The 20,040-nt window shown below is 41.8% G+C and overlaps 1 protein-coding gene across 1 annotated transcript in view; it reads left to right on the top strand.

The window, feature by feature from the left end:
* Window positions 1-2,333: 2,333 nt before the first annotated feature.
* Window positions 2,334-20,040, top strand: part of LOC134319560 (spondin-1-like) — a 42,734-nt gene continuing 25,027 nt past the window's right edge. Inside the window, exons 1-2 of the mRNA XM_063000811.1 lie at window positions 2,334-2,654; window positions 8,997-9,103. Coding sequence (XP_062856881.1) covers window positions 2,447-2,654; window positions 8,997-9,103 — 315 coding nt within the window. The 5' untranslated portion in view covers window positions 2,334-2,446. The remainder of the gene's footprint in view (window positions 2,655-8,996; window positions 9,104-20,040) is intronic.

The following is a 20,040-nucleotide window of genomic DNA, read 5'->3' as shown; positions in this document are numbered from 1 at the left end:
TACGACTCTGCTACTCGCTGGGCTGTAAGATGTTAGGCATGTAGCAACGTTTCTGTGAATCCAGACATCAACTCCATTATGTCCGGGGCTTTCTTTGTCAGATAACAGCACTGTGTGCCCATCCAACCATCATGAAGTGTCCAGTGCCTGATCGCTTAGTCTCAGGCAAACGCACATGATGTTCAGTCTCTCCAATTTGCTAGCAAGTACTGATAGTGTCAAGTTAACTGAGACCCTAAACATCCACTGTCCTTTCATGACACAAAGTCTGACCTTTTAATTTAACATGAAAAAAATACAACAAAGTATTGAATGTTCAAGAGTTTAAGAGAGGCTTTATTGTCATTTCAGCTATACAGTATACAAGTACATACTGAAACGAAACAACGTTCCTCCAGGATCAGGGTGCAACACAGAACACAAGTGCAAAACAATACAATATACACAGTGCAGAGAAAAAACAGTACAATAAATACAAATTACCCACAGTAAATGCAGGAGACATTTCTGATGTAAAGAAATTGAGGGGGGTGTGACCAAAGACAAGAGTGGTGTTGGTCAGTACATGGTACTGAGTAAATGATAAGTGAGGTAAAACTTATTATGATATACAATTAGCAGCAGAGGGTTTATAGAGCAGCAGATATTAAAGAGTAAGATGCAAAAATTGCAATATTGCTAATATAACTCTGCTACTCGCTGGACTGTAGGACGTCAGGCATGTAGCAACATTTCTGTGAACCCAGACACCAACTCCATTATGTTCGGGGCTTTCTTTGTCTGATAACAGCACTGAGTGTCCATCCAATGTCATGAAGTGTCCAGTAAACACAAGTGCAAAACAATGCAATATACACAGTGCAGTTAAAAAACAGTACAATAAATATGAACGCCTACAATAAATGCAAGATATATTTCTAATCTAAAGAAAGTGAGAAGACAGGACCAAAAACAGTAGTAGTGTTGGTCAGTACATGGTACTGAGTAAATGATAAGTGAGGTAGAAACATATTCTGATATACAATTAGCAGCGGAGGGTTTATAGAACAGCAGATATTAAAGAGTAAGGTGCAAAAATGCAATATTGTGCAAATTGCAATATTGCTAATATAACTCTGCTACTCGCTGGACTGTAGGACGTCAGGCATGTAGTAACATTTCTGTGAACCCAGACATCAACTCCATTATGTTCGGGGCTTTCTTTGTCTGATAACAGCACTGAGTGTCCATTCAATGTTATGGAGTGTTCAGTAAACACAAGTGCAAAACAATACAATAAACACAGTGCAGTTAAAAAACAGTACAATAAATACGAACGCCTACAATAAATGCAAGAGATATTTCTAATCTAAAGAAAGTGATGGGGATGGGGTTTGCAGGTGCACTGGGGCCCATGGGGGGGGGGGGGGGGGGCAGAGGCTATGTTAGAGGGGCCAATTCCTTTCTGCTCAAATGTGCATTGTGGGCATTAAGAGGAAACAGTCGATATTCAATAGAATTCAACATTTTATTTATGCATTTTTCAGTCTACATTTTCTTGAGTTTGATGTAAACAGATCAACAAAGAAACAAGCTCTGCTTAAATGTCATTTATTCAGTCCTTTTCTTTTTCATATTCAATTGGAGTTACATATACTGTATTCCTAGGGGGGCCGTAGGGGGGGCCAAGCTGGTTGTCACAGGGGCACTGGCCCCCGCTGGCCCCCCCCTAGAACCGCCACTGTCCACGACATGAACTCAACCACTCACCTCACTTTAATTTAATTTCACCTACCTTAAATTCATTCTGATCAGCTATCATCAGCATATATACTGTATATATACAGTATGTATATATATATATATATATATATATATATATATATATATATATATATATATATGAAATTTGTTGAGGGGGCCCAAAATTTATTTTGCACTGCATGGGGCCCATGAGCTCCTAGTTATGCCACTGGTTAAAATCCTAATAAACAAACAAATAAACAAAACGTGTTCCCTGTAGGAGATGTATCATCACAAAACCATCATGTAATCATTATTTCTAAATCAAACGAATCGATGCTGAACTCGGATCGCTTAACACGCTTGTTCGAAAGAACCGAGTCATTCAAAGTGAATCAGAAGCGTAATTCCCGTCAGTGAATCTTTCTCACTTCATCTCCGTCTGGTCTGATAGTGGGGAGAGACTGATCCGCTCTTCCACTCACTCAGCCCCGGAGAAAGTGACATTTCTGACTTTATTCCCTGTTTAGAACCTGTTTGATGCTCCAGAAACACACCAGTACACTGCTATAAGATCGAAATTGATTATTTCTAATCGTAAAAGTCTTGACTAAGTGAACGGACCGGGCAGGTCGTAACAACACTGTTTGGATTCTCCTTGTTTTTTCGTCGCTCCGTTCATTCAGTGCTTTGCGTGCTGAGGATTTTGAGGAGACATCCAGGCATGGGCATGCACGCAGCTTCAGCGTTTTTGCTCTACATGCTGTTAAACCTGGATTCATGGAGCACTCATGCTTTCACCGGGGACAGCTCGACTTACTGCAGGATCCTCCGCAGCCCGAGCCGGAGCGCGCCCAGACACGGGCACTCCAACTACCGGCTCCGTATGGAAGGAGATCCCGAAACCTACCAGGCTGAAAGCACCTACAGAGGTGAGCATGCATGTGCATTAGTGTGCACTTAGAACTGTAAAACAGTCGTGTTTGCATGCATACTTCACATGAACCTTGTGTGATTTATCATCTGTGTGAAGGATTTATGAGGGAACTTGATTTAAGTGGAATGTGGGATTAATTGCATGTTTATTAGTGCAGTTTGCATCTATGCATAACTCACATTAGTACTTCATTTCTATTAGACATCCTGTAAATCATAAACTTGTTCTTATAGCACAGTCATTTGTTACAAACTGTGCATAAAGACGCAAATTCTATTGCGCAAAGTTTGGGCACCTCGATTAAATTCCATAAATTGTTACAGAGAACAAACTTTCCATCTCCAAACTTCTGTATAAGACTGTAACTCACAAGAGCCTCATGTTTGTTTTGGTTGTACAAGTACTTATAGAATATCTATATGACACAAAATGCGCATTAGTTTGCGTTAATTCCAGATTCTTGTGTGCATACATGCATCACTCTTAGTTACATGTTATCACATGCAAATGTTTCCCAGCCATGTGAGTTTATGCATTGTTGATATAACAGCAATATAAAAACCCTCAATGTGGTTTAAAAAGTGGCTTTACAAGTTAAATCAGAATTTACAATTATTTTAGGTTCCTCTGGCTCTACACAGTTTACACCCAATTCTCCCTGAACTTCACCACCTTTCTGAGTATTTAAAATAATCACTTAAACACCACTATGGTTTGTATTCAGCCTTACAGTCTTACATGATTCCTACTGTCCAAATGTATGCATTACTTCTAAATTGTATTTTTTCAAAGTGCGGCACAAGGGGGTCCTGGGTTCGATCCCCAGGTGGGGCGGTCCAGGTCCTTTCCGTGCAGAGTTTGCATGTTCTCCCCGTGTCTGCGTGGGTTTCCTCCGCGCGCTCCAGTTTCCTCCCACAGTCCAAAAGCATGCAGGCAGGTTAATTGGAGACACTGAATTGCCCTATAGGTGAATGCGTGTGTGTATATGCGTGTGTGTGTCTGCCCTGCGATGGACTGGCGTCCCGTCCAGGGTGTTACTGTGTGCCTTGTGCCCATTGAACAGCTGGGATAGGCTGTTCAATGCCTATCCCCCCCACACACACACACACGACCGTAATTGGATAAGCGGTTAAGAGAGTGAGTGAGAGTATTTTTTAACAACATAAACACTTTTTATATCTTTAAAATTCAGCTACAGATTACAGTTTATTTATTTCAAATTTTACCTGCTACATAAAATTATTTTTTGTATTTGATCATCATGTACAAACTGTTTACCTTTTTCAAACTGATTTAGTAATGTGCATTAGAGTCTGTATCCCAGTATGTATCCCAGAATCCAGTTTGCATACATTCATAATTATAAAACCTTAATGCGTTAGATTGGACATATGATGACTGACTGACTGCCTTTTAAAACCTCAGATAAATGTTAATGAGGACATTATAATATGCATTAGTGTGCATTATGAGTGCATTATGAGTGCATTCATAACCTTTAAACTTATTAAGCACTAAGCAGAATGGCACACTGTCATAACGAGTAGTGTTGTTTCTCCACAGCAATAATGGTCTGGGTTTAATTGTCCTTTCTGTGTGCAGTTTGCATGTTCTTTCTGTGTTGGTGCTCCGATTTCCTCCCACAAGTCCAAAGACTGCAGTCAGGTTAATTGGAGATTCTAAAAACTGCCCTAGGTGTGTGTGTGTGTGTGTGAGACCTGTGATGGATTGGTGATCTGTCTGGGAAGTTTCCTGCCTTTTGCTCTGTATCTGACCCACTGTGACCCTGCTCAGGATAAATCAGTGGTAAAACAGACAATGAAGGAATACATGAGAAACACATAAGCATATTCATTAAGATGATTTATTTTAGATTTCAACCAGCTATACAAATACATGAGGTTCATTTCTCATTGGACAGCTCAGTAAAACAACATGTAAACCTCAGCTTTCATACATGCATAACTGCCATAAGTACCAAATGTTACCAGCTTTGGGTAAAACAGCATTTTAACTCTATTAGAATCATGTTGACATTATTAGAATATGCATCAGTGTGCAGTAATTCCAGTTCTACATTCCAGTTTGCATACATAAATCACATTATCCCAGAATTTTAGCAGCTGTGCACGTTTCTCTAGAGTTTATTCCTTAGGCACCCCAGCGGCGTAAACTGCATTTTACTCTGTGACACAAACTATGCTACTGTATGGAAAGAATATTAATAAGGAAACTAACTGTGCATTAGTGTGCATGTATAAATATCGCTTACAATCATGCATTACTTCTGAAACATCTGGAAATAAAACAGATGTACTAGTCATTTAAAACTAGTTACAGATTGAAGTCTGTGTGCACAAGTCACTAATTCTAGAAAACCATCCCCCTATACACTAACTCAAGACCCCCCCCCCCCCTTTTTCCCAGCACTGGACTCTACATTTCATTATACACATGTACAGTGTATCACAAAAGTGAGTACACCCCTCACATTTCTGCAAATATTTCATTATATCTTTTCATGGGACAACACTATAGACATGAAACTTGGATATAACTTAGAGTAGTCAGTGTACAGCTTGTATAGCAGTGTAGATTTACTGTCTTCTGAAAATAACTCAACACACAGCCATTAATGTCTAAATGGCTGGCAACATAAGTGAGTACACCCCACAGTGAACATGTCCAAATTGTGCCCAAAGTGTCAATATTTTGTGTGACCACCATTATTATCCAGCACTGCCTTAACCCTCCTGGGCATGGAATTCACCAGAGCTGCACAGGTTGCTACTGGAATCCTCTTCCACTCCTCCATGATGTCATCACGGAGCTGGTGGATGTTAGACACCTTGAACTCCTCCACCTTCCACTTGAGGATGCGCCACAGGTGCTCAATTGGGTTTAGTCCATCACCTTTACCTTCAGCTTCCTCAGCAAGGCAGTTGTCATCTTGGAGGTTGTGTTTGGGGTCATTATCCTGTTGGAAAACTGCCATGAGGCCCAGTTTTCGAAGGGAGGGGATCATGCTCTGTTTCAGAATGTCACAGTACATGTTGGAATTCATGTTTCCCTCAATGAACTGCAGCTCCCCAGTGCCAGCAACACTCATGCAGCCCAAGACCATGATGCTACCACCACCATGCTTGACTGTAGGCAAGATACAGTTGTCTTGGTACTTCTCACCAGGGCGCCGCCACACATGCTGGACACCATCTGAGCCAAACAAGTTTATCTTGGTCTCGTCAGACCACAGGGCATTCCAGTAATCCATGTTCTTGGACTGCTTGTCTTCAGCAAACTGTTTGCGGGCTTTCTTGTGCGTCAGCTTCCCTCTGGGATGACGACCATGCAGACCGAGTTGATGCAGTGTGCGGCGTATGGTCTGAGCACTGACAGGCTGACCTCCCACGTCTTCAACCTCTGCAGCAATGCTGGCAGCACTCATGTGTCTATTTTTTAAAGCCAACCTCTGGATATGACGCCGAACACGTGGACTCAACTTCTTTGGTCGACCCTGGCGAAGCCTGTTCCGAGTGGAACCTGTCCTGGAAAACCGCTGTATGACCTTGGCCACCATGCTGTAGCTCAGTTTCAGGGTGTTAGCAATCTTCTTATAGCCCAGGCCATCTTTGTGGAGAGCAACAATTCTATTTCTCACATCCTCAGAGAGTTCTTTGCCATGAGGTGCCATGTTGAATATCCAGTGGCCAGTATGAGAGAATTGTACCCAAAACACCAAATTTAACAGCCCTGCTCCCCATTTACACCTGGGACCTTGACACATGACACCAGGGAGGGACAACGACACATTTGGGCACAATTTGGACATGTTCACTGTGGGGTGTACTCACTTATGTTGCCAGCTATTTAGACATTAATGGCTGTGTGTTGAGTTATTTTCAGAAGACAGTAAATCTACACTGCTATACAAGCTGTACACTGACTACTCTAAGTTATATCCAAGTTTCATGTCTATAGTGTTGTCCCATGAAAAGATATAATGAAATATTTGCAGAAATGTGAGGGGTGTACTCACTTTTGTGATACACTGTATGTATATACTTACATATAGAATATATAGTGTTTTATCATATAGTTGTAATTGTCATAATGCTGTATAATAGTAATTGCATTTCATAGTTAATATTTTTATTATTATTTTATTCTACTTTTATTTACTCTATTTACTGTATTTACACTGTACTGGAGCTGCTGTAACACTCGAATTTCCCCCATGGGGATCAATAAAGGAATCTTATCTTATCTTACCTTAATTATATTATCTGAATTATGTAACTTCATTGTGTTCATTCCTTGCACCGGGATGGCATGGTGGCTCGGTGGGTAGCACTGTCGCCTCACAGCAAGAAGGTCTTGGGTTTGATTCCCAGGTGGGGTGGCACGGGTCTTTTCTGTGTGGAGTTTGCATGTTTTCCCTGTGTCCTCCCGTTTCCACGTTTCCTCCCACAGTCCAAAGACGAGCAAGTGATTCATGACAGTCCATGACTGTGTTCGACATTAAACTTGCAAACTTATGAATCTTGTGTAACCAGTAACTACCTGTTCTGTCATGAATGTAACCAAATGTGTAAAACATGAAGCTAAAATCCAAATAAATAAAGAAACATTCTGTGCACTGACATGACAACCCTGTTTGCACAAACTCTTACTGTGCATTTTTTATATTCTATGTGCTTTTGTCAGTAGACGTGAGTTAGCATGCGTTCTTTAACTGGCCTGTGTTTACGCAGCCCCATACACAGAAGGGTTTCATGCACTGTGTGTTGTGACACATTCACATCATCACTAGTATTTAAAAGATAAATTTGAGCCGCAGCGGCTCTTCTGCTGGTCTGTACCAGACACCAAAGCCCCCACGCATGTGAGCACATCCTGCTGTTTCAAAAATACTTCAACCCAGTGGTCTGGTCATCCTGTACCATGAGTAACTACCATCAGTCCCAAATTTTATAAATCAGTGACTGTGACATGCAGAAATGTCACCAAACAGGCATTGTGATGCACATTTTTAAGGGGATGTTCCTAATGTTTTGACTCATCTGTGTATTTGCTGAACCTTTAAAAATACAGCAGCTTTGACTTTAGGACTGCCACTAAAGTGAAACGACTATTTTTCTATCAATTATTATATAGACTATTTTACTGATTAGTCGATTAATCTAAATGATTCATTTTCCTGCAAAAATTTAATTCAGAATCTCATTTAAGCTTCTTTTATTTTAACAACAAACTGTAAGGCATAATAATATGGCACAAAACTAAATGTAAACAGGGTTTATGTCCATATTATCAAATTGTTGGCAAAATATTGTCATCGATTAGGTTGACCAGTTGCGGCAGACCTATTTAACTTGCATTTCTCAAAGTAATCTGAGGTATTTTTGGGGTTATTGTCCTTGTCTAGAACTCAGCCCCCTTTTTAGTGTCTGTTTTTTGAGTGACAGTCCCATTCACCTCTAGTATTTGCTATTTTTTGTGGAATGTTTACAAAAGAGCAAATATTAATTTAATCATTAGATTTACAGGTTTTAAGCCATTAGAATGTACAGTATATCCAGGATTGCACAGTAGTACAGTAGAATGGGTGCCGCACAGCAACTTTATTCCCAAGGACCTGGGTTTGTTCCCTGCTTACAGTATATGTACAGTATGTCTGGCTGTATGTTTGGAGATTCTCTCACAGTCTGGTTTTCTTCCACCTCCCAAAATGCACAGTGGGTAGATTGGCTGCTTTCAATGTCCCCTGTATGTAAGTAGGTTTGTGAGTGAGTAAATCAATGTGTGTGTTTGTGTGTGTGTGTGTGTGTGTGTGTGTGATGCCCTGCCCTGTATTTGCTCCCTGTCCAGGTTTTACGATTCATGTTTTTGAGTGACGCCAGTCCCATAGCGATCCAGACCAGACTGAAACATGCATAATTTAAAAAATAATATGCAGTCTAGAGCACATCGGGTTTGTGTGGAATGAAATATCAGCACCATTTTTCTGAAAGTATAAAATAAAAAATTAATCATTGTAAAACTGAGCTCACAAATGACTTATCAGATTTACCAGGTGAGTAGGTTACAGAGTGTAAGTGCTTCATATTGTGGTGCACATCCCTCATTCAGTTTAAAGCCTAGCATGTCTGCACTTGCAGTCGTTTTTCGGAAGATTCGACTTGACAAGAAAAGCCCACAAAGCCTCCCGAGACACTTGAACTTGCCCTGATTGTGCTGGCGGTTTATGACATGCCCTGGCTCACAGCCCACTGATTTCTGAAACTCTGCCATATCTGCACTGTATTTCTCCTCTGATTTTCTCCGTCTTTCTCCGCAGTGAGTCTGTACGCCTCCAGTCCGTCTTATTTCCGCGGCTTCACTCTGATTGCTCTAAAGGAAGGAAGGCAAGGAACCAGTCCCGATGATTACGCCGGCAATTTTGAGGTGAGCGAAGAATTCCCATGACCCCATTTTACCGTCTTGACCCGTAGCAGCCCAGCAAGACATTTTTACAGCGACGTGTCTAAAAATAATTGATGAGTTTCGGGAAGATGACGAAATGCTGCCGTTCCTCAGACTGTGTGTTATTATTCTGCGCCCTTGACTGTGAAACCCAAACAGGACGGAACATTTTTGTGCAATCAGTGTGAATTTTGAGGCCCGGCTCTAAACAGTTATTGCTCACTATCAGCAGGACTGTCTGAAACTGCCAGAGCTGGTTGAGCAACCAAAGCCTCAGCAATTTAATGTTCTCCAGTGATTCCATCATACTTAGGGCCCTATTAAATTCCCAGGAAAATGTGCTCAATTTCATGGACCTTGTTTCTCAAAAATCACAGATTTTTAAAGAAAAGTGTCACGTTTCACGGCAGTCATTAAATTACACTCATAAATTGAATGATAGAATAAATTGAAGCTACAATACACAGCTACCTTAATGGTTGAATGTAAACCTAAAACATCCAGCGTCCGTGTTTTGACACCACCCCCCTCTGCATCCACAGAATTGTTCAGGAGTTTTCCAAACTTGGTTTTACATTTACATTTTCGGCATTTAGCAGATGCCTTTATCCAAAACGACTTACAGTATAGTATAATATACAGTCTGAGCAATTGAAGGTTAAGGGCCTTGCTCAAGGGTCCAACAGCAGCAACCTGGCAGTGGTGGGCTTGAACTAGCAACCTTTTGATTGCTAGTCCAGTTCCTTAACCAATAGGCCAGACATGCCCTATCCGGTTACCTGAGTTGTGTTTTTAGCTGCTTTAGACTTTGACATGTTGGACATTTTGACGAACCGATTGCTAACTGAATTGCCGCAGGATTGCTAGAACCACCTCATAGTACAGATTAACCAGTAAACATGAGGCACTTAAACGCTACGTGAATATGAAATGTTAAATCGCTCAACACAAATCTTAAATTTTGAATTTGGCTGAGGCTGAGCGGCCACATGAACAACGATTGGCCTGTTGTTCATATGGGCGGGACTAAGCCGGATAGGGTCTCTGTCTCTCTCTCATGACTGGTGCAATTATAACCTCTGCTGGCTGATTGATGGCGCCTGCACAGAGATGAGAAAAGAGTGCTCTTAGGGTGTGTCCCTCCATACACGCAGCTAGGCTGCACTGCACTCGTCAAAGTGTAGGTGATAAGATGCATACGGCATGCTGCCCACGTGTCGGAGGGGGCGTGGGTTAGCTTCGTTCTCCTCAATCAGAGCAGAGATCGGCATTGGTGGAGAGGAAGCATGACGCAATCAGGCAATTGGATGTGCTAAAGGGGAGAAAAGGGGGAGAAAAAGGGGAGAAAATGCATAAAGAAAATATAAAATAAAATAATAATTGTATATTACACAAGAAACGGCATGTTTCATGGTCCATGATGCATTTTTTACAGCCATGAATTAGGTAGGGCCATATTTATAGAAAACCTTAACATTGACATGTGGTGAAATAGCTGTGGATCTCAGACATTTTCTCTCTGTATTCCTCCACCGCTTGTGTCGGCACCTTATTCATACAGTAGAAGTCACTGTTGCACTGACAATGAGAACACATTCACATTCCCCAGCCAACCTTTCTTCCCTTAGGCTACTTTCATATGATTTGGTTTTGCAGTTGCGTATTGTCGTTTACTGTGGCTTTTTAGGTGTCACATGATACGCGTTTGTGCCATTAAGTCTTGAAAACTATACACAATATTAACAACACAGACTGAAGATATTGAAAGTTTATTCTCAGGTAGTTTTGTATGAAATGTACTTTGGTTAAGAACAAGAAAGCTCTGGCAATGCTTGTCATTTAACGACACAAGAAAATAAAGAGCTGCTGAGACAAAACAAGCGATTCCAAAAGCACTAAATGTGGATTTGCTGTATAAATGCTAACCTGGTATCAATATTTCACTGTTTAGTAGTCGCCATGCTGTATTTTTTTCTCACAATGTCACGGTCCTGTTCTAAAGATGAATTAAACAGATCAAGGTTTTGTGAAACAGTGACAGTCAGTTCAGACATATGTACTATATACACTGATCAGCCATAACATTAAAACCACCTCCTTGTCTCTACACTCACTGTCCATTTTATCAGCTCCACTTACCATATAGAAGCACTTTGTAGTTCTACCACTGATTGAAGTCCATCTATTTCTCTACATACGTTTTTTTTAGCCTGCTTTCACCCTGTTTCTCAATGGTTAGGACCCACACAGGGCCACCACAGAGCAGGTATTATTTAGGTGGTGGATCATTCTCAGCACTGCAGTGACACTGACATGGTGGAGGTGTGTTAGTGTGTGTTGTGCTGGTATGAGTGGATCAGACACAGCAGCGCTGCTGGAGTTTTTAAATACAGTGTCTACTCACTGTCCAGTCTATTAGACACTCCTACCTAGTTGGTCCACCTTGTAGATGTAAGTCAGAGACGATCGCTCATCTATTGCTGCTGTTTGAGTTGGTCATCTTCTAGATCTTCATCAGTGGTCACAGGACGCTGCCCAGGGGGCGCTGTTGGCTGGATATTTTTGGTTGGTGGACTATTCTCAGCATACCAGCATAACACACACTAACACACCACCACCATGTCATTTACATGGTCATACAACACTGACGAAGGTACTGGATCTTAGACCATAAGATTATAGTGTTGATGCACTACAGTCGCTAGGAGGAGTTGCTGGTGCAGTGTGTTGTGTAATCCACTGCACTGTCCTTCTGCTGGGACGATTTGCCCAGCTGCTCTAGGCTCAGCTTTCTTGTCTGCCGATTCTTATGTTGACAGCAGTGTACCGCCACGCAAGATCCCTCCTGGCAGCAGGTAGCGTCAGGCGTGGTTGTTCTTTGTTTAGCCACAGCAGGTTTTGCTGGTGGATTGAGTAGCTGGTATTGATGGTGACCATCTTTTCTTTTTGTGCATTTTGCTGGGGGCTTATCACGGATACCCCTGTGGGTCGAGTGCCTAGCTACCTGTCTTTTCATATGTTTAATTTTTATGTATAATCTTTCAACATTTTAATAAGTAAACAGTATTTAAAGACACCCTAATTAAAGCTGCTTGACTAAGGCAGTGTTCCAAATCACTTAGTACTCATTTAAGTAGCTTGTCAGCATTATACAGACACCACGTTATCATTATATAATTTGTGTCTACACATTTTTGGGATATTATTCCCCTTTTTGTGTCCGATTTTAGTTGTTACCACTTGCTTGTACTGTAGAACCGCAGCCATTTAGACCTCTTTTCCAGTCCTAGGCTCTCCATGCGTGGAACAGCTCTTAGGACCCCTTCATCATCAGGTGATAGGAGGCGGCTTTCGCCTCCTATCACCTGATGATGAAGGGGTCCTAAGAGCTGTTCCACGCATGGAGAGCCATGTTATGCTTTTCGACTTCCTCACAATCGAGCTCAGACCAGCTCTGGTGGTGGCATATAGCATCAGACCTTCCCTCCTGCAAACATGGCCAGTTGTGTTTGTCGGACGCCCGGCCTGCTCGGTGGCACATCTGAGATTCTGACTCTAATCTCAGCGGTGGTGTGCTAGCAGGGACCTGGGTTTGATCCTTGCCTATGCTGGCTGTATGTGTGGAGATTCTCTCACAGTCTCACAGTGGTTTTCCTCCACCTCCCAAAACACACAGTGGGTGGATTGGCGGCTCTAAATGTCCCCTAAGTGTAAGTAGGTATGTAAGGGAGTAAATCGATGTGTGTGTGGTGCAGTAGACTGCTGTGCCTCCTAAGAACTCTTTTCAAAATCCAGCCTTATGTCTGTAGTGTTTTGGTCAGTAAAGGTCTTTCAGTGAGTTAAATGACAAAGGCCTCTGGTTCTGCACGCCTAGAAGTCCAAGAATGGAAGTACATGTGGCTCTAAATCGAGTGGGTTAAGTCGAATTTCTTCAGAACAGGTGTATTTTTATTTCAGTAGAAAATTGTTCAGATGATCACTTGAAAAATAAGATAACTGCAAATATCAGACCTGACATCTCAAACTCGTCGGCTTTGTTCAAGGGAAGGGTGTCGGAGGGGATTGCTCATAACTGATGCAATTACAACCTCTGCTAGCTGATCGCTGACAAGGGACAATGGGATCAGGGTGTGTCTCTCCGTACACAAACCTGATCCACATGTGAACTCGCCTCGTGCAGGTGAAAAAGTGCAGTCTGCTACTGCACACGTGTCGGAGGGGACCCCCACAGGACCACCACAGAGCATGTTTTATTTGGGTGGTGGATCATTCTCAGCACTGTAGTGACACTGACATGGTGGTGGTGTGTTAGTGTGTGTTGTGCTGGTGTGTTAGTGTGTGTTGTGCTGGTATGAGTGGATCAGACACAGCAGCGCTGCTGGAGTTTTTAAATACTGTGTCCACTTACTGTCCACTCCTACCTAGTTGGTCCACTTTGTAGATGTAAAGTCAGAGACGAGCAAGGTCATCTTCTAGACCTCCATCAGTGGTCACAGGATGCAGCCCACGGGGCACTGTGGGCTGGATGTTTTTGGTTAGTGGACTATTTTCAGTCCAGCAGTGACAGTGAGGTGTATAAAAACTCCAGCAGCACTGCTGTGTCTGATCCACTCATACCAGCACAACACACACTAACACACCACCACCATGTCAGTGTCACTGCAGTGCTGGGAATCATCCACCACCCAAATAATTCCTACTCTGTAGTGGTCCTGTGGGGGTCCTGACCATTGAAGAACAGGGTGAAAGCAGGCTAAATAAACATATGTAGAGAAACAGATGGACTACAGTCAGTAATTGTAGAACTACAAAGTGCTTCTATATGGTAAGTGGAGCTGATAAAATGGACAGTGAGTGTAGAAACAAGGAGGTGGTTTTAATGTTATGGCTGATCAGTGTATATTGTAGTTACTTATGTAATCTTATCCCACATGTATTTTTTGATTAAATGTGGATCTTTAATAATGTGGAAATGTGGAATATTTAATAATATTCATTAGCGCTAGTTATGAATAATATATATTTGTATTTGGAATGAACCAATATTCCTTTTCTGCTCATGTGGCTCTCAAGTTACTTGTGTATCAGTGATTACCAGTGATGTGGACCTAAATGTAGTTTTAACTGTCTAATTACCTCGCATGACAGATCCAGTTTCTCGAAATCGTACCATGGCGGTATTGCTATTTCAGTTATAAGCTTATCCATCTTTAATGAGCACTTGAATAATTAAATAACAGCAAAACTCTGTTCTCGTACGGATTATTAGTGTGCAGATAATCTTACTCGGTGTGAGTTCGCTGGTTTCCCTTAGACGAGTTTACACCTCGCCATGTATGAAACGCAGAACAAATGGGCGAGTCGGGGCTAATTGGACGCCGCGGAAGCAATTGCCGGGGTCTAAAAAGAAGAAAAGGTCACAGGAAAGTGAAATGATCCGAAAACAATTATAATTGCAGATTAGACGACGGTGGTGCAGCAGGAAAATGAGTTACTGTGAAGACACAAAAAGCACAGTCAAAGTGATTATAACCTTCAATAGTTAGTTTAACACATGGCTGCTCCATCACACTCATGGAGAGCGTGGGTATATCCCACATCTCACCTTCTAAAATAGAGCTCCGATCAGATATCTAAACAGTCAACTCCTGAAGGACTCCAGAAGGACTGGCACCCTGGTATAGAAGAGTAAAAGAATTATTGTGTTTTATTGACAGCATGAATGATCTCATTTTAATAGAAGTTTTATTTCAATAAATGTCTTATTAAAAATAATTGGCGGTGCAGCAATCTTCACTAGTCTAACACTGTACAGCCAGACTTTTGAGTCAGAGCTGCCTGGTTGGGTACGGTTCCCTGTGTCTGAGGGAGGAACGGCTGGATGAAGAATCATCATCTTGATGCTGCAGCTCCTACAGTCTGGTTGACAGGGTTAATCCGAATGTGTTGCGGCTCTATGTAATATCTGCCATTGGAAGCATCTTTCCAGATGTTTGAGGAGGCGTGTGTACAGTGGAACTGGATATATCCAAATCTTGACAATAAATAAGTAATACATGGAAAATAAAGTTCTAATCCATCCAAATCCGTGTACTGATTATTTGCACCTCAGTACTATGTCCCTTGTCTTTTCCTGGATAGAATCTGTGAGCTACTCAGTAATCCAGGATCTCTCTAAATCCTCCAGGCTAAATTTGACACAACTGGGGAGAAAAACTGCACAAAAAAATACAATATTATATACACCGATCAGCCATAACATTAAAACCACCTCCTTGTTTCTACACACACTGTCCATTTTATCAGCTCCACTTACCATATAGAAGCACTTTGTAGATAAGATAGATAGATAGATAGATAGATAGATTGTAGTTCTACAATTACTGACTGTAGTCCATCTGTTTCTCTGCATGCTTTGTTAGCCCCCTTTCATGCTGTTCTTCAATGGGCAGGATTATTTGGGGGGTGGATCATTCTCAGCACTGCAGTAACACTGACATGGTGGTGGTGTGTTAGTGTGTATTGTGCTGGTATGAGTGGATAAGACACAGCAATGCTGATGGAGTTTTTAAACACCTCACTGTCACTGCTGGACTGAGAATAGTCCACCAACCAAAAACACCCAGCCAACAGCACCCCATGGGCAGCGTCTTATGACCACTGATGAAGGTCTAGAAGATGACCAACTCAAACAGCAGCAATAGATGAACGATCGTCTCTGACTTTACATCTACAAGGTCAGTACAACAAGTCAGTACAACATCTACAAGGAGTGGACACGGCATTTTAAAACTCCAGCAGCGCTGCTGTTTCTGATTCACTCATACCAGCACAACACACACTAACACACCACCACCATGTCAGTGTCACTGCAGTGCTGAGAATGATTCACTACCTAAATAATACCTGCTCTGTAGTGGTCCTGTGGGGGTCCTGACCATTGAAGAATGGCTAACAAAGGATGTAGAGAAACAGATGGACTACAGTTAGTAATTGTAGAACTACAAAGTGCTTCTATATGGTAAATGGAGCTGATAAAATGGACAGTGAGTGTAGAAACAAGGAGGTGGTTTTAATGTTATGTTCAATGTTAAAATGTGTCACATATGCACTTTATTGTCACTTAAGTGCATTTGACCAGGGGTTTCCAAATGTTTGCATAAACTGTATGTTTTGGGTCTTTGTCCTTCTGAAAGATCTAACCCTGTGGGACTTGAAACATGAACTATTAGTGTGTCGCCAACCAACGTTCTGGTTGCAGTCAAGGTTTTAGTAACAGCTAGCAAACTTCATGTGCTTACATATGTGTTAGATTTTCTTGAGAATTGTATGTAATTAGAGTTTTGGATTCCTGGTGACCCATAATTGCTCTCAAACTTTCATCTGTAATACTTCATCTGAGAAATGTTTGCTGCTCTAACCATCCTCCTCGCTGTACACAAAAACAATGGATTAAGTTTCACTATCAGAATTATTGGCCTGACAGTAGATATGGGCCGGTTTTGCCTTTAGTAGCATCTAAATTATTGAGCTACGCATGGTGGAACTAAACTGCATATAAAGGGACCTCAGAAAAAGACTGGTTATACACTTCTCCTGCATGGACTGGATTTTTGATAGATAATTATAAGAAACTGGATTATAAACATTCTGATAAGCATATGGATGGAAGATTGAAGTAAGACTGTGAGGAGAATTTTTTCTTTTGGCTCTTTTTCTGGAAGGTGTCCGGTGTTTCGTTTACATTACTGAAGCTCGGCAGACAGCAAACATAGCTTCTTTCAGGGCAAACAGTGCCTCACGTCAGCAGATGGCCTTTAAAAAAATACTTCACACTTAGGAAGACACAGATGTTAGATATTTACATGAGACACATGGTTCCTGGTGAGAAAGTGGGATCGTGGTTAGAAACTTAGCACCTGGAGTTGCTGTTCAGTTTTTCTCCTGTATTCATTCCTTTATTTACACTAATACACTGTGGTGTATAATGTGATGAATACCTCATCGTCAGGTTTTAAATTCAGATTTAAATACAATTGAGTGTATTATTATTTTTAGGGCCCTCTGATGGTGTGTTAGTGTGTGTTGTGCTGGTATGAGTGGATCAGACACAGCAGCGCTGCTGGAGTTTTTAAATACTGTGTCCACTCACTGTCCACTCTATTAGACACTCCTGCCTAGTTGGTCCACCTTGTAGATGTAAAGTCAGAGACGATCGCTCATCTATTGCTGCTGTTTGAGTTGGTCATCTTCTAGACCTTCATCAGTGGTCACAGGACGCTGCCCATGGGGCGCTGTTGGCTGGATATTTTTGGTTGGTGGACTATTCTCAGTCCAGCAGTGACAATGAGGTGTTTAAAAACTCCATCAGCATTGCTGTGTTTTATCTACTCATACCAGCACAACACACACTAACACACCACCACCATGTCAGTGTCACTGCAGTGCTGAGAATGATCCACCACCCAAATAATACCTGCTCTGTAGTGGTCCTGTGGGGGTCCTGACCATTGAAGAACAGCATTAAAGGGGGCTAACAAAGCATGCACAAAAACAGATGGACTACAGTCAGTAATTGTAGAACTACAAAGTGCTTCTATATGGTAAGTGGAGCTGGAACTTGGACAGTGAGTGTAGAAACAAGGGGGTGGTTTTAATGTTATGGCTAAACGGTGTATATATACATACAGTATATGTCAGGTTTGTATTGTTGACATCCCCTAGTGCATTCTGTAAACAAGGATGAATTTGTATCTGCTACATACTGTGATTTTTTTTCCATTTTTTCCACTTTATAAAATACAGATTCTTGGATGAGTTGTTTCCTTTTTATTAGCTAGAATGAGATGTCATGGTGTTGCAGATGGGAACACTCTGATCCTGGGCGTGTTCGGGGCTTATTGTACTTGATTATCTCAGTTGTGGCATGATGTGTCCTTCTGAAAGGAAACCATGTGCATCTGCTCTTCAAAAATAAGCACATTTAGATACTGAATACTGAAGTGCTCGAATATACAGCATCTTCTTTGGAGAGGTTTTGGAAAATGCTAGTCAGGCAATCCAGCTATGTGCAGTAATGTAAAGAATAAGCTCTTACCTGTCATGATTTACACATTCTCATTCATACTGATCTTCATCTGCATTAGTGTCTCTGATCTGAGATCAGTATCATCTGTACAGTGAGAGTTTCAGCTCAGCTGCTGTTACCAGGGTCAGGACGCAGGAAAGACCCCGTCAGTGTTAAAAAATCATTCTAATTCTTCAATTGTAGAAAAATGTACATATGATTACATTCTTGTTATATAAGGAAACACCATTTTTTACTAGTGGATTAGAGTCTATCTGTTTCCTCGGCTGCTCCCGTTAGGGGTCGCCGGCGGATCGTGATCCGCATTATTGATTTGGCACAGTTTTTACGCTGGATGCCCTTCCTGACACAACCCTCCTATTTATCCGGGCTTGGGACCAGCACTACAAGGCACTGGGTTATGCATCCTGGCATCTAGGTACCTATAGGACAATTCAGTGTCTCCAATTAGCCTGGCTGCTTGTTCTAGGACTGTGGGAGTAAACCCATGCAGACACGGGGAGAACATGCAAACTCCACACAGAAATGACCCGGACCGCCCCACCTGGGGATCGAACCCAGGACCTTCTCGCTGGGAGGCGACAGTGCTACCCACTTAGCCACCATGCCGCCCACTAGTGGATTAGAGTATTAAACCAGTTTTTTTCTGCTTGACCTCGTGTGTTTTGACTGAGCCTGTTTACCATGCCTGGTGCAAACGTCAAAACACTTCCCAGCATGTATCAGTCTTATAAAAGTATGAAATTGTGTGTATGTGTGTGTGCGACTACCGTTTGTGTTCACCAGACCAGCGTGGCTAATAAATTAATCCAAACATCTCACTCCTCATTAGATCCATGTGATTTAAGCATGATAATCCTGGTTTCTTTTAAAAGCTTAAACGTCCTGTGGTTTCTCCGGGAGACCCGGCGCTATGTTTACTTTGGTCACGGTGGGTCAGCGAGTGTTTGCATGCCTGCTGCTCTGAGGGTTGTCTGAGATCCAGCTCGGTCACATGGCTGTGCCAGGAGCCACAATGAAAACAAACACACTTAGCCTCTGCGATCTCCTCCTGTCTCCCTCCTCCTGTCTCCCTCCTCCTGTTCCTCAGCCAGCGCTTTATGACAGACACTTTTTCCCAGAACGAGGCTCGCAGCGCTGCTTTGGCTCAGGCTGGAAATTTCACACAAACAGCCGGTTTCTGCACACAGTGAAAAAGCTCTCGAGAAGCTGGATGACACAGCTGAAGATGCTCCAAACACATCTGGAGACCAGGGGCTGAGTACCCGAGAAGTGTCAGAGAGAAAAACAAACTTTCTTTATGTGCTTTCTTTTCTCTGAAGGATTCACTGGAAGCCGTGCTTCCGAGGCAGTGCTATTCATTTGGTTTAGTGGTTTAATATTAAACCTCTGAGTTTTATTTAAACAAGGCTTTAGGCTTTATTAAATATAAACAACAGCTCATCATGCAGTCATGCAGATTGAGCTGCAAGCAATTATTAAATTTGTGGTCAAATATGCTGCTAATTAGATTGTGATTAATTGTTTAAATCGTATACAGATGTGGCCAAAACACATCAGAATTGTATTGTATCTATTATTCTTTATTTCACATTAAGTAGGACAGAAACCTTTGATTTACATCTAAGCAATTATTTATATATATATACAGTGTATCACAAAAGTGAGTACACCCCTCACATTTCTGCAGATATTTAAGTATATCTTTTCATGGGACAACATTGAAAAAATGACACTTTGACACAATGAAAAGTAGTCTGTGTGCAGCTTATATAACAGTGTAAATTTATTCTTCCCTCAAAATAACTCAATATACAGCCATTAATGTCTA

This window comes from Trichomycterus rosablanca, chromosome 8 (genome assembly GCF_030014385.1).
Source record: "Trichomycterus rosablanca isolate fTriRos1 chromosome 8, fTriRos1.hap1, whole genome shotgun sequence".
NCBI lineage: Eukaryota > Metazoa > Chordata > Actinopteri > Siluriformes > Trichomycteridae > Trichomycterus > Trichomycterus rosablanca.
Note: the sequence above shows the minus strand (reverse complement) of the source record. Positions and strands in the feature narration are given on the sequence as shown.